The sequence below is a fragment of the Ahaetulla prasina genome, chromosome 1 (genome assembly GCF_028640845.1).
Source record: "Ahaetulla prasina isolate Xishuangbanna chromosome 1, ASM2864084v1, whole genome shotgun sequence".
Lineage (NCBI taxonomy): Eukaryota > Metazoa > Chordata > Lepidosauria > Squamata > Colubridae > Ahaetulla > Ahaetulla prasina.
Genome location: NC_080539.1, coordinates 26,420,116 through 26,447,970, shown reverse-complemented (window position 1 = coordinate 26,447,970; position 27,855 = coordinate 26,420,116). Strand labels below are relative to the sequence as shown.

At 42.6% G+C, this 27,855-nt stretch overlaps 1 protein-coding gene across 4 annotated transcripts; it reads right to left on the bottom strand.

Moving 5' to 3' along the window:
• Positions 1-294: 294 nt before the first annotated feature.
• GUSB (glucuronidase beta) lies at positions 295-26,137 on the bottom strand. Of its 4 annotated transcripts, XM_058164491.1 has the most exons (13): positions 25,870-26,136; positions 20,423-20,611; positions 15,721-15,902; positions 13,553-13,695; positions 13,232-13,419; positions 12,578-12,685; positions 12,163-12,315; positions 9,730-9,908; positions 7,786-7,932; positions 5,277-5,361; positions 4,313-4,489; positions 3,019-3,154; positions 295-778 (listed from the first exon to the last, which is right to left on the bottom strand). In XM_058164491.1, the coding sequence occupies exons 1-13, from the start codon at positions 26,068-26,070 to the stop codon at positions 624-626; spliced, it is 2,043 nt and encodes a 680-aa protein (XP_058020474.1). In that variant the 5' UTR covers positions 26,071-26,136; the 3' UTR covers positions 295-623. The 4 variants fall into 4 exon arrangements, with proteins under 4 accessions (XP_058020474.1, XP_058020476.1, XP_058020475.1 ...); XM_058164493.1 differs by lacking the exon at positions 20,423-20,611; XM_058164492.1 differs by lacking the exon at positions 12,578-12,685 and having other exon boundaries at positions 25,870-26,134.
• Between the last annotated feature and the right edge of the window lie 1,718 nt (positions 26,138-27,855).

Below are 27,855 nucleotides of genomic sequence, written 5' to 3'. Positions count from 1 at the left end.
AAGATCCTGCATTGGCTGTTTAACCTCTTCCTTTAGCCCTTTCCAGAATAACAGAATTGGAAGGGGCCTTGGAGGTCTTCTTGTTAAACCCCCTGATCAACCCCTTGCTTTCCTGCCAATCACTGGGATGACATGTTTATGTTTATGGGTGAATGGCAATGGCCCTTGAAAGGCAGTGCGGAAGTCTCAGTATCTTGAGCAAGGTTTTCAAAAGGGCACTTAATAAATCTGCATATTCTAAATTTAGTTCCCTCTACAAAACAGAATTAATAAAATGTATTCAAGAAGGGATGAAAAGATTGTAAAACACTTTAATAAGGCTAAGAAATGTTTTGACCCTTAGAAATGTGCAAATGTTTTTCAAAATCGGAGGAGAAACGCATCCACAGTATCTTTTTCTCTGACTCCTTGAAAGGGTAGAACAAACCTATGATTGCCAAATTTTGTCACCAGTCCTGCTCGCAGCTTTGTTGATTATATTTCATGATCTCAGTACATTTCTTCTCTGACATTTAATCATAGAAAAGTTACCTGTATTTTAATGTTCTTTCTGTAGAACATCTGTAACACGAACGTCTGGTAATACCTGAAATGAGAGTTGAGCAAACTTGGAGAAGTTTGCTTTAGGGCAAGCAGGCACTGCACGGGGCTGGTGGCATCTGAGATCTGGATTCATTGGCAATCTTCCAGTATCTTTTTTTCAAAACAAAGGCAGCGGCTTTCGGTTGGCGTTGGCGAGTGAAAATCCCTTTCTTGTTACCCATGACGCGTGTCACCCCTGCAGACAGGAAAGGACACCACAAAGCAAATGGGTATAATTGAAATAGTACACAAATCATGCTTAGCTACAAACAAACCAGAATCAACATATCAGACTGGCCAGTCACCATAGTTTCTTAGGTCAGTTCCTGGTTTCTTTCGCTCGCCATTTACTGCTCTTAAGGACTTGGTGAGGTACACAAATAAGCTAGGAGTAAGTTGGAGAAACTGGAAACTCTGCATCCCCGTGTCCAACCTGACTCACAAACCCAGGCTTATAATTAATCATGATTAAAGGATTCACCCCATAAATGTGCCTCAAATGACTCTGCAAACAAACTGTGCTGTATTTTTATTCCCGTTTCTCTGAGAAACATGCATTCGTAGATGTTTTGTTGCCTGCTCAAGCACCACTTTTGAGCTGTTGCTTTCAATGCTTGATTTTTAAAAAAATCTGAAACCTGGTGGTGTCAGAGGGTAATGCTCTCCGCAGACCTTTTTTGGAGAAGTGTAGGGGAGAGGAAACAGAACAGAAATAGTAGAGTCCCAGCTTGTTTTCTGTTGCAGAAATGTGGCTTAATGATAAGCTAGTTTTGGGCTCAGATAACAAACTATGCTTAAGGAAAACTAACTTGCAAGTCTTGATTCGTTTGTCATTCAGGCATTTCTTCCATTTTCTACTTAACTTGAATCCTAAATTTGTGTGATATGGTAATCTGGTTTACCATGTTGTGCAAACATGTAATTGTTGAGTTTGCACAACATAGTGAACTAGAATAAAATGGGGTTCAGTAGTTTGCAATTGAGTACGATATATGCTAAGGCATGTTTAACACGTCTTAGGGCAGGGGTGTCAAACACAATTTCATTGAGGGTTGTGTTTGACCTTGGGGGGCCGGGGTGGGCATGACCAGGGTGTGTGTGGTCAGTTTGGCGCCACTCATCTTGGGGGCACCTATGGTTGCCTAAGCACTCTGCCAGCAAAAATGGGTTCATGAGTTCCGATTTCGGCCAGGACGGCCTCCTGCAACCCTCTACCAGCAAAAACAGAGTGTCAGCTTTGGAAGCCATACTAGGCCGAAGGCTTCCACATGCTGCCACTTTCTCCTGTGTGGAAAGTAGGGGGTGTGTGGTACAAGGGATTATTAGACATAACAACATTCTTCCTGGCGGTCAAGGTCAGGCTGAGCTCGCATCTGGAGAAGGAGTGGCCGGAGTGATGTCTCGAGATGGGACGGTTGAAGATTGGAGCATGTGATCGGCAGAGGGGTCATGAGGGTGGGGATTTTGGAGTTTGTATTACTGAGGGAGGAACCTGGATCCCCAGATTCGGATTTCAACCAACTGTGCCAGATTACCTATGCTAGTAAAAGAACTTTGAAAGATGTTTGCTTCGAAGTCTTTTCTGCAAGAAGAGTTTTCTGGAACACTGACACAGAGCTTGGGAGTGCTGTATGCAGCCTTCCTAAGCTCCATTTTCGCTGGCAGAGGCACCACAGACCAGTCCTTTGCTGTTTCCATGGAGAGCCCCATGGGCCAGATCTAAGCACCCTGTGAGCCGGATCCAGCCCGCGCATGTTAAGTTTGACACCCCTGACTTAGGCAATAATATGCTTTTCAATTAGTGTGATGATAGGGCGGTAAAGCACAGTTTCAAACCATAGCTTGATAATGGCTTATTGATTGCAGCTTGGAGGCTGGGCTAACAAAATATATTGTTGTACTCACTTAAGATATTATACCCCATGAAAAAACTAGTGAGTCATGCCAGTAAAAAAAAAAAATCTGATTTACTGCTATAAAATGAACCGATAGATCTATATGGACCTTGTCTGTGCATCACACTAAGTAAAAAACTACAAAATGGCCCAGTGTGATGCATGTACTGACCAGTACCAAACTGTTATAGTGTAGCCATGCAAGCTCCATCGCAAACAATAATTCCACCTCATATTCATATGTTTAGGAAGCCGCACAAAATATTTCATGACTTGAGTAGCGACTGGATTGGGGGCTTCTAAGCCTCTGAGTTAGAGGCTTCCTGTATCTAACAGAATTGATAAAGTCTTGCCAATGACACTATAAACAAATTATCATGGAAATATTTTTGCAAGTGGTTGAGATTTATTAGTTTTTCCTGCCTCATCACTGAAATGTTTATGTAAATATTTCTGTTCCAGCCCAAATGTTCATTTTATTAAATCCGACCCTAAGCATTTGGCAAGACAATGTAGCAGCTTTTATCTAATAAGCCCCTACCTTGTTCTGTCATAAAATCGGCAAAATTCCAGATGAGCTCTCCAATCACGTACTCCTCCTTCTTTTGATCTAAGACAGCATGATACTCCTTGAGTACAGCTTCCTGGTATTCCTCAGAGAACATGAGAGGGGGGTCCTGCAGACACCATAAAAGCAGGAAAGGGTGAGCACGAGTCTAACAAAATAACACTGTGTATCCTCAAGATGTACTCTTGAAGTAAATGGCAGCAGAGCACCATCCAGCTCCTAGAGTAATCTTATGAGGATTCAGAAAAATCACTTAATTAGTACACACGCTTAACCTGATACCTGCATTTTCCCATTTTCTGCATTTGAACAATAGCAATAGCATTTAGACTTATATGCCGCTTTACAGCCCTCTCTAAGTGGTTTACAGAGTTCAGCATATTGCCCCCAACAATCTGGGTCCTCATTTTACCCACCTTGGAAAGATGGAAGGCTGAGTCAACCTTGAGCCTGGTGAGATCTGAACTGCCAAATTGCAGACAGCCGGCAGGCAGCAGAAATAGCCTGCAGTATTGCATTCCAACCATACAATGGACTCTAAACTAATTCAAGGACTGGATGTGTACAACACCCTTAATCACAAAAAACAATAACAAAGCTTAGAATGTTGTTGCAAATGCAGTTGCTGCGCCTCTAGTTATGACCTGATGAAAGTAGTGTGTGAATTTATCCAGGGAGAACATTTAGCTCTGTCCCTTGCTTAGTGCAAGATCTGTGATGCAGATAAAATATCCTTGACAATGATGCTCCAGTCTTTGGTTAAATACCCGCAGCAACAGAAAGCACCTCCATATAAGTGTGTTTCACATAAAACTTCCTATTGGTATTATATTTCTCCTATGAGTAATCCAAACACATATAGATGTGTATTTTGTTAAGTGTATTTATGGTATATGGATATAGCAACAGCAATAGCACTCAGACTTATATACCACTTTACAGCCCTCTCTAAGTGGTTTACAGAGTCAGCACATTGACCCCAACAATCTGGGTCCTCATTTTACCGACTTCGGAAGGATGGAAGGCTGAGTCAACCTTGACCCAGTGAGAATCGAACTGTCAAACTGATAACAGTCAGCAGAATTATCCTGCAATACTACATTCTAACCACTGCGCCACTATGGCTCTTATAGACCCAGTTCCATTTGGAAAAGCCTTGGAAGAAACAGGAATTAATGCCCTTGGTATAGAAAAAGTCCTGTCTACATCTTCTCCCTGCAAACTACTTTCTACTGCTGCAATTGCCCCTCAGAATCGTAAAACTTACAGCATGAAAGCCGCTGATGGTGTCAGCTCCATATTCACTCTGAATGATGGGCTTTTGGTGGGTAGTATACCAGTTCTCAAACTGTGTCTTCAGCTGCGGCTGGATCACTTCCAGGTGTCCTGCATCATGGTACCAGGAGAAGTAGCTATTCACACAGATGACATCCACATAAGGTGCCTACAGGAATCTGAGGTTAGATCAGACAACGAAGGAGATCCAGGAGAATATAAAACTCCTGCTTAAGCAGCTGGGCCTATTCTCGTTGAATATTTACTTGGTTAAAATGAAAGTTGGTAACCTGCAATGGCCAAATGCTCTGCTTCACATTATACTCTGAATCATAAAACTGGAAATGGAAGGGACCACAAGGATCATCTATTCTACCTTCTGCAACATGAAGGATTTTAAGCCATCCTTGAGTGGTGACTGTCTAGCCTCTTCTTTAAAACCTCCAGAAATGGAAAACCCACAACCACTCTAGGCAGACAATTCCACTGTTATAACACTGAAATCATTGATACTTGGAAGCATTGTGTCTTTTCCTTAGTAAAAGTAAGCACTAAATTAGAAATGCTATGACTCGGGTAGGTTCTTGTACTTCTATTTTGCTTGAAAAATCCTCCAATCTCCACCATCCCCAATAATGAGTCACATATTGGTTCACTGTCCCAACCAGGGGCATCAATGCTCTTGCACCACGTTCCCTTCAGACTTCAGTGGCTGAATTAAAAGAAAATCAGTGCAGCCTTTTTAGCTATGAATAACTGGCCAGCCCTGATTTTGATAGAGAGAATTGGACTGTGCACAGCATGCTCAAGCTGCTGTTACTCTAATCAGATCCAGAAAGTTCTGGATGAAATAAATTTTGCAAATATGATTTTGGTCACCACACTATAAAAAAGAACAAACTTGCAGTTTCAGGAACCCTCCCTGTTAAACTCAGTCTAAGCCATGCAATACTTACCCCCTGATCTCGGAGGTAATTAGCATTTGAGACAAATGTCACAGGCCGGGTGGGGTCCAAAGCTTTGGTGTGGGCTATCACTGTCCTGCAGGGTGAAGATAAAATTCCAAAGATCATGGTTATTTCTTTTTATTGTACATCAAGGACAGGTCATTTGCAGCATTCTTTCCCTAATAGGAAGAGAGGATCCTTCCAAAGATAGCGACAGCAATAACACTTAGACTTATTTACCACTTCAGAGTGCTTTACAGTCCTCTCTAAACAGTATATAGAATCAGCATATTGCCCCCAACAATCTGGATCCTCATTTTACCGACCTCGGAAGGATGGAAGGCTGAGTCAACCTTGAGCCAGTGAAAATCGAACTACTGGCAGTCGGCAGAATTAGCTTGCAATACTGCATTCTAACTATTGCGCCACCACAGCTCTTGATATACGTTGTCAGGTAACATGTTGAAAACTTCCACCAGCTTTACGTTCAGGATTACTATAAAGGGAAACATAGGACGTCCCCCTGTAATGGAGCCTGCCCATTATGGTTGTAAGTTGTGATGGTCGTAAAGTGGTTCATCCATGTGACCTGTCTGATTTTATGACCTTGTTTGCAAAAGCCGTTAAGCAAACGCATTGTTAGCGATGGTCTGGTTTTTCCAAAAACCAGAAGTAAATGTCAGTTTTCAGCAAAAACATCGGAAAATGCAGTAATGTTATTCCAGGATGCTGCAAACAGCTGTAAATGCGAGCCAGTTGACAAGCACCCACATGCAGTCCCGTGACCATGGAGAGGTGCTGGTCATTAGAACTTTGGAACCAGGTTGTAAGTATCCCTTTGGAAGTCCATATTAATTTGGTGATTGGTCATAAGTTAAGAACTGCTTATACTTTCCCCATTTGTCAATCTGTACCATTTTTGACTGCCCAAAGGTAAAAAATTCTTATCCTTATAAGAATTTGATAGCTAGAGATTACAACACCACAAAGGCAATACGAGGTAAGGAGAAAGTTCCAGCTTTGATCTGGGCCATCTCTCATTAAATAAGCAATCAGGACCAAGAAAGAGCAGTAACCAGAAGGTTTTTAAACTGTTAAATTGAAGGTGGGGAATTTTCCTTTAATCTGGGGCCACAAATCATAATATTTTAAAGAAAAAAGATCCACATAGATTTTGTCGGGAGAGGGGAGGGTGGGGGGAAGATAGGATGATATTGTTGTCCTGGAGACAGATCAGGGGTGTCAAATTCGTGGCTTGCGGGCCAGATGCACCACGCCTACCCCCATTTTAGCAAAGGGGGAAAAAGTCGTGTCATGTCACGACAACGTGACGACACGTGTTTAACATCCCTGCAGTAGATGTTATATTTTCAATCTGTTTCTTCCATGGATGGCTCAGACTTTATACTTTATTTTGCTCAAAGTCTGTTTATATAATAAGTCTATCATTATGTATATGCGTAGATGTATAATCTGATTCACTAGAGCTGAATAGATATTATATTTTGTATCTGTTGAAGCAGTGTTAACTAAGATTGTAACTACAAAAATAAAAACTGCAATAAGAATAAACTTATGAAAAATGAACTTGTTCAGAAGCTGCAGAATGTGATGACAGAGGTTTAGGGCAGAGGTGGGATTCACTTACCTTCCCTACCGGTTCGCAAATTTTTGCTCACATTATGTCGGGGTGGGTAGGTGGAGCTTTCTGCAATCACCACTACTGGTTCACTCGAACCGGACAGAACCGGCTGAATCCCACCTCTGGTTTAGGGTGCTGGTTACTGGGTTCAACAAGCTGCATTGGCTTCCAGGTGGGCTTCTGGATGCAGTTCAAAGTTCTGGTTGACGCCTTTAAGTCTTTCATGACTTGGGACCAGGTTACCTACGGACTGTCTCTCCCCAGTTGCCTCTATCTGTCCTCCCTCATCCAGAAGTCTATGAAGGCTGGAAGGAGAGCCTTTTCTGCTGTAATGCCCACTCATTGGATCTTCGTCCCTCCTGACTTTGCCTTGTCCCTGGTGGCCTTGACAACTTGGTTTTGTAACTGCTTGCTGGGGAGTTCTAGGAATTGAATCCACACATCTTAAAATTGCCAAGGTTGAGAAGGGCTCTGTTGGCACAATACCCTACTTTACTGTAAGCCACAAAAGAGTCCTATATGCAGATGACAGCCAGGTGCAGGATTAAGCTTTCATCCCAGAGGTGCTATTCAGCAGGTTTTGACAGGTTCTGGAGAACTGGTAGTGGCATTTTTGAGTACTTCAGAGAACTGGCAAATACCACCTCTGGCTGGCCCCAGAGTGTGGAGGGAATGGAGATTTTGCAGTATCCTTCCCCTGCTACGCCCACCAAGCCACACCATGCCCATCAAGCCACGTTCACAGAACCGTTAGTAAAAAAATTGAATTCCACCACTGTTTCATCCCCTATTCCTATGATTGTAAATTCCACTTTTTGTGTGAGCTCATGTCCAGTTCACAGACCTCAGTGCATTCTCAGCTGGGCAGGTACTCACTTGAAGTAGTAAGCAGCCACAGGCAACTCTGAGGCTGGCTCATTGGCTACTGACCACATCACAACCGAGGGTCGGTTTTTGTCCCGCCGGATCAGCTCTTCCATCACAACAAGGTGGTGTTGCAGAGACTGGTTTCCAAAGTTCAGACTAAACAATGAAGCAAAGAGAGACCAAAGGAGAATAAATCCATTCAGAAGGGGAAAATGGACTACCTGAGGAAGGCTTGGAGTTGCTGTCACGAGGAACGCTCCCTCTGAAAGCAAACATGGATTTAACAGCACTTCCACATTTTTAACAGGAATTGTAATAAGGGGATGGACAAGCCAAGAAAATTGTACATTTTCTGAGCATTTCCCAAATTTCCCATTCTCTAATTGAGAACTATTGAAATCCTTATCAAGTCAGGCTTATCAGGACTAGGAGAAAGTTGCAATATTTCAGCTTTTATAGAAACACTTTGTATTCCAAATATCTATCTACTTTCTCCGGTGGTCCCCATTCACTTCTTCATTCTTTTTTGAAACACATACAAGAGGCAAGCCATCTTAAGATAGATCACAGTCGTGATAGAAGAGAATAATCTTAGTTCAGGGCTGAACTTGGTGCTCTCTGACCGTGGTGGTTTTCTTGCAGATGTTTCATTACCAAACTAGCTATGTGTAGCATGGATGATGTTACCTGGTTTGGTAATGAAATGTCTGCAAGAAAACCACCAAGCTCACAGAGTACCAAAGACCTCAAATACCACAGTCCCACCAGCTGAAACCCAATGTCTAAAACTCTTAGTGAGACACCTGCAGTCCTCCAGCGCTCATCATTCTTGATCACTAGCCATAGGTAAAGGTAAAAGGTTCCCCTCGCACATATGTTCCCCTCATCTCTGTTTCAAAGCCGAAGAGCCAGCGCTGTCCGAAGACATCTCTGGTCTCTCTCCTTCCCCACTTCGGAGCAACGAGCTGGCCTTCAGCCAGTGGATTCACGGTTCAGTCCTGGCAGAGAAATCGCAGCTGTCTGCCAAAGTTCAAACAAATGACTCACAGAGTAAGACTTTCAGCTCTCTCTGAAACGGTTCAGCTAATTTTTGCTTCCTGTGAAATGAGAGCAGTCCCAAAGCTCCTTATATATCCTGTGGATATATATCTTCCCTTTGATGACGCCGCCTCTCTAATCTTCTGAAGCATGGGTCGATCCAAGCTTTATTATTATTATTGTCAGCTGGGTCTGAAGGTATAGCCGGGGGAAGGGAGGAATCAGGGGATGATGGCCTCATTACGTCCTCCGACTGGTCTGGTTATGGCTCCTGGAGCCGGGCCAAAGGAATCGGTGCTCCCGAGGTAAGCCCTACCGGCCCTTCCCCCTCACTCTCGGAGTCACTTTCGGGCATGGGGCCAGGTTCGGGGGCTGGAGTCACAACAATCTCCATGGTCATGTGGCCGGCATGACTAAATGCTAAAGGCGCAAGGAACGCTGTTACCTTCCCACCAAAGGTGGTCCCTATTTTTCTACTTGCATTTTTTACGTGCTTTTGAACTGCTAGGTTGGCAGAAGCTGGGACAAGTAACGGGAGCTCACCCCATTACGCGGCACTAGGGATTCCAACTGCTGAACTGCCAACTTTTCGATTGACAAGCTCAGCATCTTAGCCACTGAGCCACCGTATCCCTGTCACTAGCCATACTGGACCACAAATTCCTCACCCCGGCAACCTCTATAGACTATTCACTTCTTAGGTTTCTGCCTCCTATCCTTGGGAACTCTGATATACGGTTGTCCCTGACCCTGCACCCATAGGTGTTTTCCCATTAAATTATCCAACCTGTTGTGGGCTATTAATTAAAAAAAAAAAAGCTATGTTCAGCCAGCTACAAAAAGAATTGCCCATTTCTGCCTTAGTATATTATGTGATAGGAGACATAAGACATGAGCAGAGCAACCATACCTCACCTGTCACGCATGCCTACTCCTGGGCTCTCGTCAATCACGACAATGCCATAAGCATCACAAAGCTCCATGATCTCCTCAGCATACGGATAATGGCTGGTGCGAAAGGAATTGGCTCCCAGCCAGTGCAGAAGGTTGAAATCCTTCATGATCAGAGGCCAGTCGAGGCCCTTGCCACGGATCTGTAGCAGAACAAACATCTTGTTAGCAATGGCTTTGCTGCCCTCATGGTTACAGCTTAATATGGAAGAAATGAAATATACACAAAATATCTTTATATTCTAAAAATGAGAAGAGCAATATATTTCATATAGTCTAGATCAGGGATCTCCAACCTTGCCAGCTTTAAGCTTGCAGGAATTTAATTCCCCTGGGGAATTCTGGGCCTCTTTGTAGCCTATGACTATCATTAAGTGTTGTAAGTTGTACCTTGATGGAGGTATCTTTTCTTTTACGTACGCTGAGAGCATATGCACCAAGACAAATTCCTTGTGTGTCCAATCACACTTGGCCAATAAAAAATTCTATTCTGTTCTATTCTATTCTATTCTATTCTATTCTATTCTATTCTATTCTATTCTATTCTATTCTATTCTATTCTATTCTATTCTATTCTAAAGTTACCAAGGTTGGAGACCCCTGGTCTAGATGTAATAAGTAGTTTAACAACTGAATTCATACTATATTGATTTTTTTTCTTTTGCCTAATACCTTTTTTCTCTCCTTCAGTTTACTTTAATTTTTGTAATGTGTGATTTTACTATACAATCACTAACCCTAGTTTTTGTTATTTCACTAATGCATGTTTTAAAATGAAATAAACACAAATAGGCCCACTTGCTGTTTCAAAAACGTGTTGGCATTTTAGCACGAACCTTAGATAAGTCCCAGATAATGAATTGAGCCAAGACTTAACATGGTTTATTAACTCCTCTTTTTTGGGGATAGCAAACATTATACAAGCTGACATTTTGTTTTTCAATTAACATTTTAATTTTATTCTTTTAGATATCAATGACAACAAAATAGCCCTTTGGGCATTTGTCTGAGGTCAGAGCCCCAGGAGGCGCAGAGCACAGGGGCATCTGCAGAGTAAGGGGGGGGGAGAGACAGATGGTGAAAAGCCAGATGGTGAAAAGCCAAGATGGCAATTGCAATCACGAAATCAAAGCTTCACTCCTGTTTATGTGCATCATATGCCAATGCATATAAAAGACAACCGTGGCTTTAATTACACAGTCACAGCTGCTGTTATTTTCACCTGCGCATACCCTTGGGCTCCAACACTTGTTTTCAAAACAAGGCCCTACAAGGTACAACATTAGATGAGCAAAGATTCCGCTGCAGGCGTGGGTCCATTTCACAGACACTTCTGTATCCAGGTTGCTGTTCTGGAGAACAATGATTGCTTAACAATCAGAAACCATTGTTCCAGATTCTGGCAACAGTCTGCAATATTCTTAAATAATATTTGTCTACTATAAATCATGGTTAACGATCAGGGATCCAGTGTTCTCTCTTAACTATAATCTGAAATTTGGATTTAAACAATGCAAGTAGTCCTTGACTTATGACCACAACGGGGACCAAAATTTCCATTTGCTAAGCAAAGCAGTTAAGTGCTCAGTTTTATGATTATTATTTTTTTGCCACAGTTGCTAAGCAAATCACTACAGTTGTTAAGTGAATTGTTCCCCTCCGGTCTTTAAGCTAATCTAACTTCCTCCATTACTTGTCAGAAATTGGCTGGGAAGATCACAAGTGATGCTCACAGGACTTCAGGATCTTTTCTGCAATCTTTGAAAATATAGGCCAGTTGTCAAGCTTCTGAATCATGCAAGTGTGGGGACGCTGCAATGCCAGGTGTAAGCGTGAGTACCTGTCGTAAATCACTTTTTTCAGTGCCATTGTAATTTTGAACAGTCGCTAAAGAATACTTGTAAGTCGAAAACTATCTGTACGTTAAAACTAACAACAGCATGTTATGTGTCCACTTCTGGGAGAATTCTGGATAAATTAAGATGGTGGCTTAATATAGTCACTGTGTCTTCTCTATTTTGACCAGCTTTTGAGATACAAACTGTGTATGGATATAGCAAAATTATGACGAGAGAAAGACTGGATTATGCACTGAAATTTAGCATGTCTAGAAGGAACCAGGCGTGATTAGAACAGTGTGTGATTCTTTACGACATAAATTGAGAACCTCTTTGTACACTGAGTGCTTTCCCAACGTTTTTTAATCACTTGAAATCTTGCAAGATCTCATGTGAGAAAACTAGAATGTTGTGAGGCTTGGCAATCTTGTTCAACTGAGTGTTGCAAAGATCTAACTCTGTGGGTCATAGCTGACGGTAAGTGATGCACTCAGCTCCCTGCTTTCATTTTAACATTTCTTTTCTTATCTGCTTTGCCATTCAATCCAGGTTTACTCACATCAGCATCTTCATGTTTGTTGACCCCGTGAAAATAGAATGGTTTCCCATTAATAAGAAACTGGTTGCGAGCAACAAAGATGGTTCGGATACCAACTGGCTGCACATAGGTGTCTTCAGAGATGGAGCCATCCACAACGGCGGAAAGCGTGATCTGTGTTTTGAAAAAAGTAATTCTGGGTCAGTTTTCTGAGGTACGAGTCAATATGACAGGGGTGGGCTGTTGGGGGTTTGCAGGGGTTTGGGAGAACCTCTAGCTAAGATTCTGTGCTGTTCGGAGAACTCCCAAATCCCACTCCTGGATGGCCCTGCCCACCCCACCCTGCCCCTCCCAGGAATCCCCACACGGCCCATTTTGGGTGCAGATAAGTGCAAGGTGCACGCAGAGGCTCAGGGAGGGTGAAAAATGGGCCTACCGGAAGTTCAGGAAGACCAGAAACGTCTGATAGGCCCGTTCCAGAGGGGCTCTGGAGCCTGGGGAGCCGTTTTCGCCCTCCCGGAGGCTCAAGAAAAGCCTCCGGAGCCTAGAGAGGTAATCAAAAAAAAAAAAAAGTAATCCAAAAAAAAAAAAGTAATCCAAGATCATCCATAATCGTACACCCTGTTTGAATGAGATGAATGAATGTAAAATACTTTTGAGACTGGACAAGGGGCAGGAAATTACTCTTTATTTTTCACTTTTCAAAGTCTCATTCAGCTACACCAGGAGTGTCCAACTTTAAGACCTGTGTATTTCAACACCCAGAATTTTTCCTGTAAGTATGGGAAGTTCAAATAGACCTTTAGGGTATAATGCTTGTTTATAAGCAGGGTTATCTGCAGCATCTGGTTGAAAAATGAAAATAGTAATCACAATGGTGTGATCAAAAGCTCTATCTGTTTTTCTATTGTGTTGCACATGAAAAGTGCATGGAGCTTTGATTGCATAGTTGCCATCTTGATGTTTTGATACACTTTGCAGACACCCTTCTTCATAAGCCTTTTGTGGAATCTATGTAATGAACCATGTCAGCCAATCTGCTTGGATTCTTTTATTTACAGGCAGGTTTAAGAATACTGAGAACAGGTACCTTCAAGGAGTAGAGGTATCCAGGACGTTCGTTCATCAAGTAGGGCCACCAGAGAAAAGGATCCATCACTTTCAGTTCACCAGCTGACCCGTTTCCTGTTGCTACGGCAAAACGGTCACTGTCATACAAAGTCAGGGATAAAAAGTAGTCTGAGCTTCCTCGTACAGACACCAAATAACGAACCAGGCCTGTGTCACAGAAGGAGAGATAAAAGCTTGCATTTGAAAGAAAAAAGTGGGGAACAGGAACGTAGCTCCATAAAGTGGAAATCTCCCTCAAGAGGCCCCAACACAGTCCTGCTTTGCTCCCTCAGCTTCTTACCAACATTTCCCTTCAAGGCCATGGTTACTGTGATATCGTCAATGTAGGCCAAGGGTGTGGTGTAGAGTAAGACGGGGCGGTGAATTCCAGCATAGTTGAAGAAATCAAATCTTGTGTTTTGAACAAAGTAGCCCTTTGGATACCTGGGTTAAGGGATAGAGAAAGGGAGATAAGGATGTCTTGGAAGGGCAAATATCTATGTTTGAATAAGAGATGGAAAGGTGCTTTAGGAATTTTAGAAATACCAGAGAAAATGCCTGAGAATCCATTCAGACCAGTGGTGGGTTGCTACTGGTTCTCCCTGGTTCGGGTGAGCCAGTAGCGGAAATGTCTATGTGAGAGCAAACCGGTTTGCTCCGACCGTCAACTGGGCCCCGCTGCCCGGCTCTGCGCTATACCTACTTTTATTCTTTTGTTTTTAGCCCAGCTGAAAGGCGCGGCAGAGCGGATTACAATGCCTCAGCTGTTCTGGAACTCAATGCGCTTGCGCGAAGCTGATTGCACGCAAAGGTGTGCGCAAAGTGAACCGGTGGTAACACCGGTTGGAACCCACCACTGATTCAGACATCTCTCCTATATGAGGGGCACCTACAGTGAGGGGCAATCAAAAACATCAAGATACCAGCCCAGCCATATGATCAAGGCCCACTCTTTTTTGGCACTTGTGTCATGTGTCAGGGTTCCAAGTAACACCTGCAACGAAAGAAGACTCTGAGGCTAACGTTTCCTCAAAGTTCCATTTTATTAGAGACGTCATATTGGCCCATCTGGGGAAACCCGCATCTGAAAACTTCCAGCTTTTCCCCACGCAAAAGAAAATGCAAGTCCCTGCCCCAACACCCACGTGTCCATCACATGGGCCAACCAATGCACCTTCCCAACGAGATGCCTCCCAGTCACGCCACTCCAGGTGCAGGGCAGGATGTCCTTGACTCTCCAAGAAAAGAATGTTATTATGGCTAGCTATCTCTCCACTCCATACAATGCCCCCTCCTAGTTTCCCACAGCACTAAACGTGGCAGCCCCGAAGATCTGGAGTAAAAGATGGCTTCCAGGACTGACATCATGGGCCATGCTTAAAAGGGGCAGGGTTTGAGCCATTTGGTTGGGTTGCTATCTTTTTTTCTGACACCCCCTTGCCAATGACCCTTTGCCCACAGCTGTCAAGCCAGTGGTGAAATGTAATATTTGTTACTACCAGTTCTGTGGGCGTGGCTTGGTTGGAGGGGGTAATATGACTGGGTGGATGTGGCCAACTTTTTTTTTTTTTACTTTTAAAAGCATTTTTTCTACAACCTCTTTGGCTTGTTGGAATAAACTGTCCTTCAAGTCAGAACAGCACAACCTTTGGCTCGTGGATCACCTGCAACCCTTTCCTTCAAAAGTTGTTACCAAAGTATTTTTTCCAGTGGAAAAAAAATGGAAAATAACTGGATCTAAGGACCAAGCAAAAATGGGATTAGGTAATTGGGGGTTTCAAGTATTTGGGAATCCACACCATAATAACCGGCTTTGTTTCAGCATTGTAGGTTTTATTTTCTTGGATTTAGCATTTTATGGAAACCCAGCTGGAACACAATCAAATTTGCTTTCAGTTAAATGAAGTTTTATTGTGGTGTCAGCCACCTTTTTGCAGCACAGGTGGTCCTTGCTTAATGACCACTCATTCAGCAACCGCTATAACTTGCAACAGCACTGAAAGAGTGGTACTTACAACCAGTCCTTAGAGTTCTAGCTGTGGCAGGATCCCCAAGATCACACGATAGAGATCCAGGCAACTTGGAGCCAGCTCATGATTTCCACATCACAGCATCCCACTGTCATGCAGTCGCCATTGGCCATCTTCTTTGCTGCCTTCCAACAAGCAAAGTCCAAGGGAAGTCGCATGTGGTGAACACACGAGGTCCTCACCTAATGACCTGCGGTGATTCACTTAATGACAGCAACCAGGATAAGGTGTCAGCCTTGACAACTTTAAGAGGTGTTGAATTCAGTTCCCAGATGTGTGGACTTCCACCAAAACAAGGTATCAGGCGTGGCAATTTTAAGTCACGGGGACATCAACTCCCAGAATTCCTCAGGCAATTCTGGGAGTTAAAGTCCACACGTCTTAAAATTGCTAAAGTGAAGAAATACCACCGTGAATCGCAGGGAGCTGTTGAACTTACATGGACTCATCATCCATATACTGAATTGTTCCTGGAGGCAGTGTGTGCGGTGTCAGAGTGTTATTGATTGCCATGGTGATGCGGCAGGGCTCTTTGGGACTCCTATGCAAGATTTCACTGATCTCCACTTCAAAAGGGAGGTGTCCTCCTTCGTGCTCAGTGACTTCCACTCCATTCACCCACTGCAAAAGAGGAAAAAAAAAAAAAGAGCTCTGGGAAGGACTAAGAAGAAACCGAGAGGCCCATCACCAGGCCTTGTGACATGTTGCCCTTAATAACTGTAAATCAGGGGTGTCAAACTCAAGGCCCGTGGGCCGGATCTGGCCCAGGGGTGCTTAGATCTGGCCCGTGGGACCACCCTGAAAACAGTGAAGGACCAGCTCATGGTGCCTCTGCCAGTGAAAACACAGCTTGGGAGGGCTGAGTGAGGCCCTCCCAAGCTCCGTTTTCATTGCCATTTTCATTGGCAGAAGGTTGCAGAAGGCTGTCGTAGCCGAAAACAGAGCTCAGGAGCCCCTTGGGAGATAGGGCGGTATATAAATATGATTAAATAAATAAATAAATAAATAAATAAATTTTTGCAGGCAGAGTACTCAGGCCACCATAGGCGTCCCCTGACACAGGGGTGAAATGCTTCCGGTTCGGACCGGATCACCCAATCCGGTAGCGATGGCGGGTAGTTCGGAGAACCAGTAGCAAAAATTCCTCCCCCCCCCACATTTATTTATTATTTATTTATTATTTCCATTTCTATACCGCCCTTCTCCCCAAAGACTCAGGGCGGTTTACAGCCAAAATATAACAACAAATACAAAAATTAAAAGCAAATTTAAAAGACAAAAATTCAAATTTGGCTAGAAACTATAAAAACCTAATAAAGCCCCATTTAAAAACTATTAGGCCAGTCCTGCACGATGGAACAAAAACGTTTCCAGCTTGCATCGAAAGGTCCGGAGATCAGGGAGTTGGCAGATCCCTGGTGGTAGCTCATTCCAGAGGGCTGGAGCTCCCACAGAGAAGGCCCTCCCCCTGGGGGTTGCCAGCCGACATTGTCTGGCCGATGGCACCCTGAGGAGACCCTCCCTATGGGAGCGCACTGGTCGATGGGAGGCCACCGGTAGCAGCAGGCGGTCCGTAAATAACCCGGTCCTATGCCATGGAGCGCTTTAAAGATGGTAACCAACACCTTGAATTGCACCCGGAAGACCACCGGAAGCCAGTGCAGCCTGCGCAGGAGAGGTGTTATATGGGAGCCACGAGTCGCTCCCTCTATCATCCGCGCGGCCGCATTCTGAACCAGTGCCCAGCTGAGTCGCGCGATCATCAGAAGTTGGGTTTTTTTACTTTTAAAAGCATTTTTTCTTTGGCTGAAAAAATACTTTTAAAAGTTAAAAAAAAGGCTCTTATAATCACGTGGCTCAGCTGGGATCGTCAGAACCCTTTCAAAGCATTTTTTCTATAACCTCTTTGGCTGAAGAGGCTGTAAAAAATGCTTTTAAAAGGCTCCTCTGGCGATCCCAGCTGAGTTGCCTGATCATCAGAACTCAGATCAGGCAACTACAATCTCAGCTGAAGAGGTTGTAGAAAAAATGCTTTTAAAAGTAAAAAAAAAAGTTGACCACGCCTACCCAGTCACATTACCCCACCACCGAGCCATGCGCACAGAACCAGTAGTAACAAATTTTACATTTTACCCCTGCCCTGACAAGAATGATGTCAAACTGGCCACGCCTCCTGGGCACCCCCGCACCCCCCCAGGTCAAACACAACACTCAATGAAATTGAGTTTGAAACCCCTGCTGTAAATAATCTGAGGCCAAACTTATTTTTAATGAGCCTCATATGTCATGGGATACCCAAAATCTTAACAGATTTAACTCTTCCCATAGGGTCTTTTCAAAGTTTTCAGAGGAAATATGAGATCTCAACATTTCATCAGATTTGACAATGTTACAGGATTTTAGCCATTTCAAGCTGTTGTCTGGGTCACCATTCCATGTTGCCCAGCAGCTGATGAAAATGCCTAATCACCTCTATTAAGACTGGCTCTGTTTTCCAGCAGCAATGTATTCTCTGCAGTCAGGATAGACAACTTAGTCCTCTCTAGATGTGTTTCTGGACACCTATCAGCCTTATTACCAAGGCTAATGGAAGTTGTTGTCTAACACATCTGCAGTGTATCTGGTTGTTTTATCCATTCGGTGTGCAGATGGGTAGATAACTGTACAAAAGACTCCTTGTTAAATGTTCTCAGACTTGCAGATTCACTATCGCAGTTCACTGCCAGGAAACATTGCAACCCAGCAGGCATTTAAAAAAAGTTGACAAGAAGAACATAAGAGTATTACTGAATCAGTCTAAAAGAGCAAAACTCGTAAGGGCTTCAGAATGGTTAATTAAATGGTTATATTCACACAACAGGCTTAAACAAGTCTTGCACAACAGACTCAACACTGAGCTTGTCGATCAGAAAGGTCAGCAGTTTGGCGGTTTGAATCCCTAGTGCCGCGTAACAGAGTGAGTTCCCCTTACTTGTCCCTAGCAGTTTGATAGCATATAAAAATGCAAGTAGAAAAATAGGGACCACCTTTGGTGGGAAGGTAACAGAATTCTGTGCGCTTTTGGCGTTTAGTCATGCCGGCCACATGACCATGGAGATGTCTTCGGACAGTGCTGGCTCTTCGGCTTGGAAATGGAAATGAGCACTGCTCAGAATTGGGAACGACTAGCACATATGTGCAAGGGGAACCTTTACCTTTTACCTTACCTTATGCTTTAGCATATTGCATGGCCTCAGCTTGCTTGGTTACCTTGCAATTTAATGCTGCATGTGAACCAAGAAAATGGAACTTTGGGCTTACTTTGAAGGGTTTTTTTTTTCCTGCCATGCACGAAAGATATTTTTAGCAGGATTATAGTATTCCTATACTGTACAGATACTGTACTCCTCCAACAAACTGGACCAAGAAAAAGAACAAAAAGTAATTTTGTTTTGTAGCCCCTAGGTGGTGGTACAGACTAACCTGCCAGCCAGTTTAGATATTGTCAAGCAATATGGTACAGTATTAGAAAAATCTCTATATGGTAAGAAAAGAGATGAAGATGTAAAATACAGCTTTGCTATTGTTGCTCAGTCCTTCAATCACTTCTTGTTATTTTATTACATATTTCTATCTGTGGTGAAAAAAAGTTGGAAGTCATTTTTTTCATCTTCTCATTTCTTTTCTTTATTTGTATCCATAACATAACATAACATCAGAGTTGGAAGGGACCTTGGAGGCCTTCTAGTCCAACCCCCTGCCCAGGCAGGAAACCCTACACCATCTCAGTCAGATGGTTATCCAACATTTTCTTAAAAATTTCCAGTGTTGGAGCATTCACAACTTCTGCAGGCAAGTCGTTCCACTTATTAATTGTTCTAACTGTCAGGAAATTTCTCCTTAGTTCTAAGTTGCTTCTTTCTTTGATCAGTTTCCACCCATTGCTTCTTGTTCTACCCTCAGGTGCTTTGGAGAACAGCCCGACTCCCTCTTCTTTGTGGCAGCCCCTGAGATATTGGAACACAGCTATCATGTCTCCCCTAGTCCTTCTTTTTGTTAAACTAGACATACCCAGTTCCTGCAACCGTTCTTCATATGTTTTATCCTCCAGTCCAACCTTTATCTCCAGGGGAGCTTTTTATCAGGTACGCCTGATACGCCAGTTGCGCCCATTTCTAGACCGGGATTCCCTATGCCCTCGTCACTTCTCACCTGGACTACTGCAATGCTCTCTACATGGGGCTCCCCTTGAAGAGCACCCGGAGGCTCCAGTTGGTCCAGAACGCGGCTGCGCGGGTGATAGAGGGAGCAACTCAAGGCTCCCATATAACACCTCTCCTGCACAAGCTGCACTGGCTTCCTGTGGTCTTCCGGGTGCAATTTAAGGTGTTGGTTACCACCTTTAAAGCGCTCCATGACATAGGACCAGGTTATTTACGGGACCGCCTGCTGCCACCGATAGCCTCCCATCGACCTGTGCGCTCCCATAGGGAGGGCCTCCTCAGGGTGCCGTCAGTCAAACAATGTCGACCGGCGACCCCCAGGGGGAGGGCCTTCTCTGTGGAGGCACCTGCCCTCTGGAATGAGTTGCCTCCAGGGTTACGACAACTCCCTGACCTCCGGACCTTTCGTCGAGAGTTGAAGATGTTTTTGTTCTACCGCGCAGGGCTGGCTTGAAATAATAGTAATTTTAATTGGGGTTTATTATAGTTTTATTATTGTTTTTTAAGTTTTAATTCGGCCAAATTGAATTAGTTTTTTAATAGATTTTTTAAATTTTTATATTATATGTATAATTGTTTTTATCTGGCTGTAAACCGCCCTGAGTCCTTTGGGAGAAGGGCGGTATAGAAATGAAATCAAATAAATAAATAAATAAATAAATAAATAAATAAATAAATAAATAAATAAATAAATAAATAAATAAATTTTTTTATTTTATTCCCTTTTCTGGTTTTGTCACTTTATCTTTTATCTTCCTTTGAAATTTAATAAAGTTACTCATTGATTCTTTCGGACAGGCCTCATTTCACTGGGATTTTCCATCAGAAATTGGTTTCTTTTTTAGTTCTTATAAGTTCCTGCCATAATCCCTTAGTGATGGCATTACAGAATTTTGAACACCAAATTGGTAACAACAACAAGATGCCCTCTATACTCACCACAACAGAGTAGTAGTGTGCACTGCCAATTCGGAGCACAATACGAGTCCCAGTATCTCTCAAGAACCAGCGAGCCGGTGGAAGCACCTCTTTCTCGTACCACACCCAGCCAATAAATCTCCGCAACTTTGGATCTTGAGTTATGTCATTGAAGCTGGCAGGGACTGGCATGTCCATCACAGGCCCTGTCTGAAAAGATTGAGACCCATTTATGGTGGGACTGTTTTCCAGCTTTGGTGAGCTCTGCCAATGTTTTTCTCACTCCAGCCTAGTGATTCTCAACTTTGGCAACTTTTGAGATATGTAATTGACTGACATGCTGGAACTGCAATCACATTTTTGTCTCCTGGCATACAAATATTAAACATCTGGATAGATATACTCAAAGATTAATGTGACTGTTGATCTGTCTTAAAGGTACCGTGTTTCCCTTGTCTTATATTTTTTTGAACCCCGAAATAAGCACTTGGCCTTATTTTCAGGGAGGTCTTATTATCTGGGGGCGCATGAAGAAAGAAGGGGATCCTCTTGCCGTCTTACCTGATTTCCAGCTCTGTCTCCCTAACCGGAGGAAATGATGGGGACCAGCTGTGCATGCGTTTAAATATTTTCAGGGAGGACTTATTTTGGGGGGAGGGCTTATTTTCGGAGAGGGTTTATTTTCGGGGGATGTCTTATTTTCGGGAAAACATGGTAGAGTGTGGGGTCTGTTTTCAGATATTGCAATCAATGAATATTTTTTTTAAAGAGTTTTGAAATTTTCCAATATAAAGTTTTCATTTCCTATTAGAACATATGAATACTTGTGCTTGACCACAAAAGTCATCCATTCTGAAGAATATTCGATTTTACAGAGTGGTCAGCTAGATTCTACAAAAATTCCAAGAAGTGTTTCTTAGGACTCTCATACGTGTCTCAAAGGTGCTTTTCAAAAGGAAACTGGAATTGTGTTTTTTTCCTTGGGGAACATGATCCAAGAAGCTTCATAAGAACTAATCTTTCTATCCCCCATACCAGGGGTCTCCAACCTTAGCAACCTTTAAGACTTGTGGACTTTGCTGACTGAGGAATTCTGGGAGTTGAAGTCCACAAGTCTTAAAGTTGACAAGGTTGGAGACCCTTGCCCCACACCATACAGTCAAAACTGATGAAGCTTCTTAGATGAGAATTGAAACTTCGTCTTCCTCAAGAAAAAAAACACAGTGCAGTTTCCTTTTGAAAAAGCACTTTTGAGACAGCCATGACCCTGATGACTGAGAATCTCCATAGACACTATCATACATAGTTGCCAATAGTTGTTTCTCATCAGTGCACTTTATGCATAGTACTGAGCCATAATATAGTTAGTCTGGTTTTAGCTTAATAAGACAACAGAACCCTGCCGATATCTAAAGCAAGAAAATGGTTTGCAGGTTATCCTAATATAAATTTGGTTCAGACAACATAAGAAACCATGGGGTCATTTTATTTTTAACCTATTGTATGAATCCAGCCATGGTATTGTCACTTAGTTGAAATATGACTGAGGTGAAATCCAGCAGGTTCTAACAGGTTCTGAAGAACCAATAGTGGAAATTTTGAGTAGTTCAGGGAACAGGCAAATACCACCTCTGGCTGACCCCAGAGTGGGGTGGGAATGGAGATTTTGCACTATCCTTCCCCTGGAGTGGGGTGGGAATGGAGATTTTGCAATATCCTTCCCCTGCCACGCCCACCAAGCCATGCCCACAGAACTGGTAGGGAAAAATTTTGGATTTCCCCCCCGAATATGACCATACAGTAGCTTATTCAAGTAAACCATGTCTAAACAACTGAAAAACTATTTTATTTTATTTTATTTATTTTATTTACATGATGCAATTTTATACGGCTTCTTATTTTGTCCTTTCTTGGGGTTTACAGATAAAATGGTTTGATGTACGACTCCAGGCATTGACTCTCATTTTATTTGAACTTATCCTATTAAGTCTTTTTTTATCACTGTTGCTTAGCAAGCTTCAGACATGGTCTGAGTAGATTTCCAAAGCTATTCTCCCTCAATTCCAGATCAAATGATCTTTTTCTTTCTTAACTTAGCCCTCCAAGGCTGATTCCTGCTTTATCAAAAAAGCAAAATCATCCTTCACATGTCAATGTTTATTTTTTTCCTTCCCGTGATATGTAGAAACCCCAGCTATTTTGGGATGATCTGAACTTTCCTTTCCACCACAAATGAGGAAGTTGATAGTCAGAGCTTACTTTGTACAGGGAGTCCTTGACTTACAGCCGAAATTGAGCCTGCATAAGTCATAAGTTATGCTGGTCATATGACTGGGTTCAATTTTATAATCTGTTTTGTGGTGGTAGTTAAGCAACCAATTGTTCACCGTGGAGTGCTTTTTGCCAGAAACCGTAAATAAATGCTGGTTTCCAGCAAAACCATTGTAAAAGATGATCACGGGATGCTGCAAATGGCCATAAATTCATTAACGCTCAAAATGCGATCATGTGACTGTGGGGGGAAAGGGGGAGTCCAGCTATTGGAACTTTGAATCTGGGGTCATAAGTACCTTTTTAAGGGTCCTTCATAACTAAGCTACCAGTCATAAATCAAGGACCACCTGTATTTGGCTTCTCCAAAGATCACAACATACATTTTTACAAATCCACTGAGGACAGCGCTGCTAATGAACAACGTAAGATCATTGAAATAGAAGCCGCATGTTGAGAAGCTGAGTTATACCATTTGGGGGATGAAGGGGGGAAGAAACAAGGGAGGACCATTCAGTGGTGGGGATTCAGCCGGTTCTCTCCACATCACACGAACCAGTAGCAGCGACTGCGGGAGGCTCCGCCCACCTGACCGGACGTAATGTGTGACTACTGCGCAGAGGTGGCATGAGTGCACGCGCTCACATCTGCAAACCGGTAAGGAAGGTAAGTGAATCACACTTCTGGGACCATTCCAGTTTTTATTTTCTATTTATGAGTTTTCCATTCCTTGAAACAACAATAATAATATTAATAAATAGAAGAAAGAAACAAAGTTGTGGACAGAAATTCTGTCTACACAATACGAAGTCTTAAAACTAAATGCTACAAAGCCAGAATTGGGACGACAACAACAAACAGCAAATGTGCCTTTGTAAATAAGCTGAAGAAACCATGGTTAGTTGTTTTCAAGAGGATCGCACAGACTGACTAAAGCAACGGCATGACAAACTAGCAATAATGGTGTATTGGAAGATCTGCAAGAAGTAGCATTTGCCTGGTGGGATCATAAAATGAAGAAGTACAGGTAGTTCTCAACTTACGACCACAACTGAACCGAAAATTTAGGTTGCTAAGTGAAACATTTGTTGTGAGTTTTGCCCCATTTTACAATCTTTCTTGCCACTGTTGTTAAGTGAATCATTGCCATTGTTAAGTTAATAACATCATGAAGTGAATCGAACTTCCCCATGGATTTTGCTTGTTGGAAGGTCACAAAAGCTGACCACATGGCCATGGAATACTGCAACTGTCATAAATATGAACCCGTTGCCTAGTGTCTGAATTTTGATCACGTGACCAAAGGGATGCTGCAAATGTTGTAAGTGTGAAAAACAGTCATAAGTCACTTTTTCAGTGCTGTTGTAACTTTGAACAGATACTAAATAAACTGCTGTAAGTCGAGGACTACCTGTAATAGAAAATGAAGAAGCTGACGTGCTCTTGGGCTTTAGAATTCAAACAGACAGGCATCTGCCACACAACGCCCCAGACTTAACAATTGCAGATAAGAAAGGCAAAAAAGTCTGGGTAGTGGATGTGGAAATACCTAGAGACAGCAGAATAGAAAAGAAAGAATTGGAGAAGATTGCAAAATACAAAGACCTACAAGTAGAAATAGAATGACGGTGGCAAAAGAAAGCAAAGACAGTATCAATAGTAATACATGCAATCCAGTGGTGGGTTTCAATTTTTTTTACTACCGGTTCTGTGGGTGTGGCTTGGTGGGCATGGCATGGCTTGGTGGGCGTAGCTTGGTGGGTGTAGCATAGGAAGGATACTGTAAAATCTCCATTCCCTCCCCAACCAGGGGGTTATTGCAAAATCCCCATTTCCTCCCGATCAGCTGGGACTCAGGAGGCAGAGAATAGATGGGGGCAGGGCCAGACAGAATTTTTACTACAGGTTCTCCAAACTACTCAAAATTTCCGCTACCGGTTCTCCAGAACTGGTCAAACCTGCTGAAACCCACCTCTTGTGCAATCCCAAAACTGCAGCACTACTTGAATACCATTGGCATTGACAAAATCACCACCAGTCAATTGCAAAAAGCAGCTTTATCTGCAACAGCTTATATCCTGCGAGCATACCTTTAACACCATCTAACAATAACATCTCCCTATCCCAGATTTTTGGGAAGGACTCAATAGGTCAGGGGTGTCAAACTCGAATCGTCACGTCATCAGCTTGTGATGTATCACAACCTTTTCCCCCTTTGCTAAACCAGGGGTGAGTGTGGCCAGCACATGAAGCATCAGGCCCATGGGCCATGAGTTGGACACCCCTGCAACAGGTGAATAAAAATCACAAAATTCAGTGTAAACCACTGGCTGATTGTGTGACAAACCATAACAATAATTTGTTAAGTTCATAATGTTATCAAATCAGAAAAATGCAAGGATGGAATGCTGGAGTAGATGGTCACTATGCCGATCCAATTGGAAAGTTCTGGTGTGCTTATTAGACAAGAATAAATATATGAATAAAATATAAACCAATTAATATTTAAGTAAGAAAAGGATCAAGTTGCCTTATTACTGAAAAGATAATTTTCAATAATTATTTTTATTTCTCTTTAAATTATGATTCTCCCTCCTCACTTTCCTTCTGGATATTCTGTGCATTATTATTTTAAGTAATTATTTCATCTATGGTTAACCAGTATGTAGCTTTCCTTTTCTTTTAATTTTGCCCAGACACCGCATACATTCCTCTCTCACTCCTCTTTTTCTAACTTCCTGTTACAAGAAGGATATTCATAAAATGTCATAATCAGTAGTTCAGTGCCACGTTGAAAACTAAGAAAATGTATTACAGCACATGCTTCCTCAAAACAGCACTTATTTCATCAGATGCTAGAAGAGTTAAACACACACATTCACCCAAATGCATCAACAGAGATGTCAGATCAGAAAGAGCTTAAGTGCAAAATAAATAAATAAATAAATACACTTTCTGGTAATGACCAGTGTGCAAAAGCATGATTGGCAAAGTACTGTTATAAGCATTAAATTCAGTTTATATAAATTTGTGCCATTAGACTATTAGCTTTAAGCTGCAAAAACGCGCTGTACGTTTATTGTCCAAACTTTGCACCCACATTCAGGGGTCTGCCTGCGTAGTTCTGCACTGCTAGCTCCATCCTAGCATTGTCCAGGCAGGCAGGCAACCCCTCCCGCGCTTTTGCTGTCACACACCTGCCGAAGTGGCCGGCTGTACCACTGCTCCACGAATCCTGCATTCCTTTGCTCTGACCAGTCTGCCCTGAAGCTCCAGAGGCCGCTGAGATCCTTCAGCTCCCTGGAGGATGACTCCCGTGGGTAGAGCATCCCACTGTCCAGGGCTCCAGCCGGACGCCATCCCAGCAGGACACAGCAAGCACAAAGCAGCAACCTCATGCCGCTACCTCACTCCGCCCGCGCTCTGCAGAGACAGGGATGATAGTCAGCTGATGCTCAGATCAGCTGATGATCGGCTGCCAGTCCTTATTCAGACAGGAACGTCATACGTCAACTCCGTGCGAGAACAGCCGCAGCCATCTTTGTTGAGGGCAGCCCCGGCTTTCCCGCTTCCTGAAGTTGCAGCGTGCAAAAACTGGAGCCAAGTCAGTGTGTTGTTACAAGTTAACGCAGGCAGAAATCTTTTCAGCGTCACAAACATTTTCTTCCAAATTCGTGTGTGATTCACCGATCTAACCGCTGGCTTTAAGTACAGAATTGACATCCCAGACCATTTGAACGCTAAATTCTAAAGTTTCCTCTAATTGTATCTATTTTATGTATTCAATTCATGCTTATACTTATCTATATTACCTAATATGTTCTTGACAAATAAATAAATATATGAAAAGGTAGACTTCAAATCTCATTAGCAGAATATGATATTGAGTGGAGTATCAGGGCTAACATAGCAGGCCAAGGCTGGAAAAAGAAATAGGTAGAGCTAAGATCAAAATGAAATTGATCTGAAGAAAGAAAAAAATCCCTGGAGTTCAAGCTTGTCTTCTGGTGAAAGTGTAATTAATAGTCCTAGCAATAATACAGCAGTCCTTTGCCACTGTCTTCTTGGGGAGAGTTTTTTTTTTAAATTCCTTCACAACTCCTGGTGGTTTCTCATTAAGGTACAATTGAGGTTTAATTCTACTTAGTTTTTTTGGTAAATAGCCAAATTTGTCTGGATGCTGCCTTTTGTTGTGATGAGTTTGATTTGAATTTCATTTGATTAGGATTAATGCATTGTATTTGATGTTATATTTATTATTTATTTATTTTTATTTATATATTTGTCAAACAACAATATATATAAGTATAAGCATGAAATAACCATACAAATTGGATACAACCAAAGGGAACATTAGGACAGGAACGGTAGGCACGCTGGTGCTCTTATGCATGCCCCTTACATAATATATATTAACATTATAATTTGACATCAACTTTTAGAGAGGCCCCAGGCTGACTGCATAAGCCATAGTGCACAATGTGAATGAATTCTGCAATATGTAGACTCCTTCAGTTGTAGCTTATGCAAGTAATGGTGAAACAACCAAGTGCAAATGTGAATGGTACAGTCTTCCAAGTCTTTTTTCTAAAAACAGCAAGCTATTTTCTTTTATGAGTTCTCATAAACATCTTAGCCTATTTAGCACTATGAGAAGAGTCCAGTATGAGAAATGTTTAAAGTTTTAATGTTTAAATGTTTAAAGTTTCTGCAGCTCTACATAGAGTAATGCATTGCTGTTCAGTTGGCTGTTGAGTGTTTGATTCTCCTTCCCATCTGCTAAACTGTCCAGGTTTTAATGATTACTCTACTTCTGTTGTGCCCTGGGGTGTGCAATCAATTTCAGACAAGGAGTATGCAATCAATTTCAGACAAGTGGTCCAGACACAGATAGGTGGGCAAAAGAGATGAAGCCACTCAGTCTTTGGACTGGACCCACATCCAGACCACCCATTATACTTTTGGCTTGGTGGATTCACTTCTGAAAAGTCACAGAATTGCTCCTGAAAGGGCTGTCTGGAGGAGCGCAGATTGGCAGCCTGGGGGAAGAATGGAAGTTTTTGGACACATCTGCCAAACAAAAGGCAAAATCAGGAACTTTCCATCACTGATTCTATACCCAAAGCCACCAACCCTGAACCAGAGTTCTAACTAGCAACATATGGAATGCTGGTTGACATTTC

Excerpts from the sequence above, each read along its gene's own strand:
- GUSB (XM_058164491.1), bottom strand. The coding sequence starts at position 26,070 with ATGAGGTTGCTGCTTTGTGCTTGCTGTGTCCTGCTGGGATGGCGTCCG. Across the intron at positions 12,316-12,577 it reads CTGGTCTTCCTGAACTTCCG|ATCACGCTTTCCGCCGTTGT; the intron begins GTAGGCCCATTT and ends TTCAAAACACAG. Across the intron at positions 3,155-4,312 it reads CCATCAGCGGCTTTCATGCT|GACCCCCCTCTCATGTTCTC; the intron begins GTAAGTTTTACG and ends TGGTGTCTGCAG.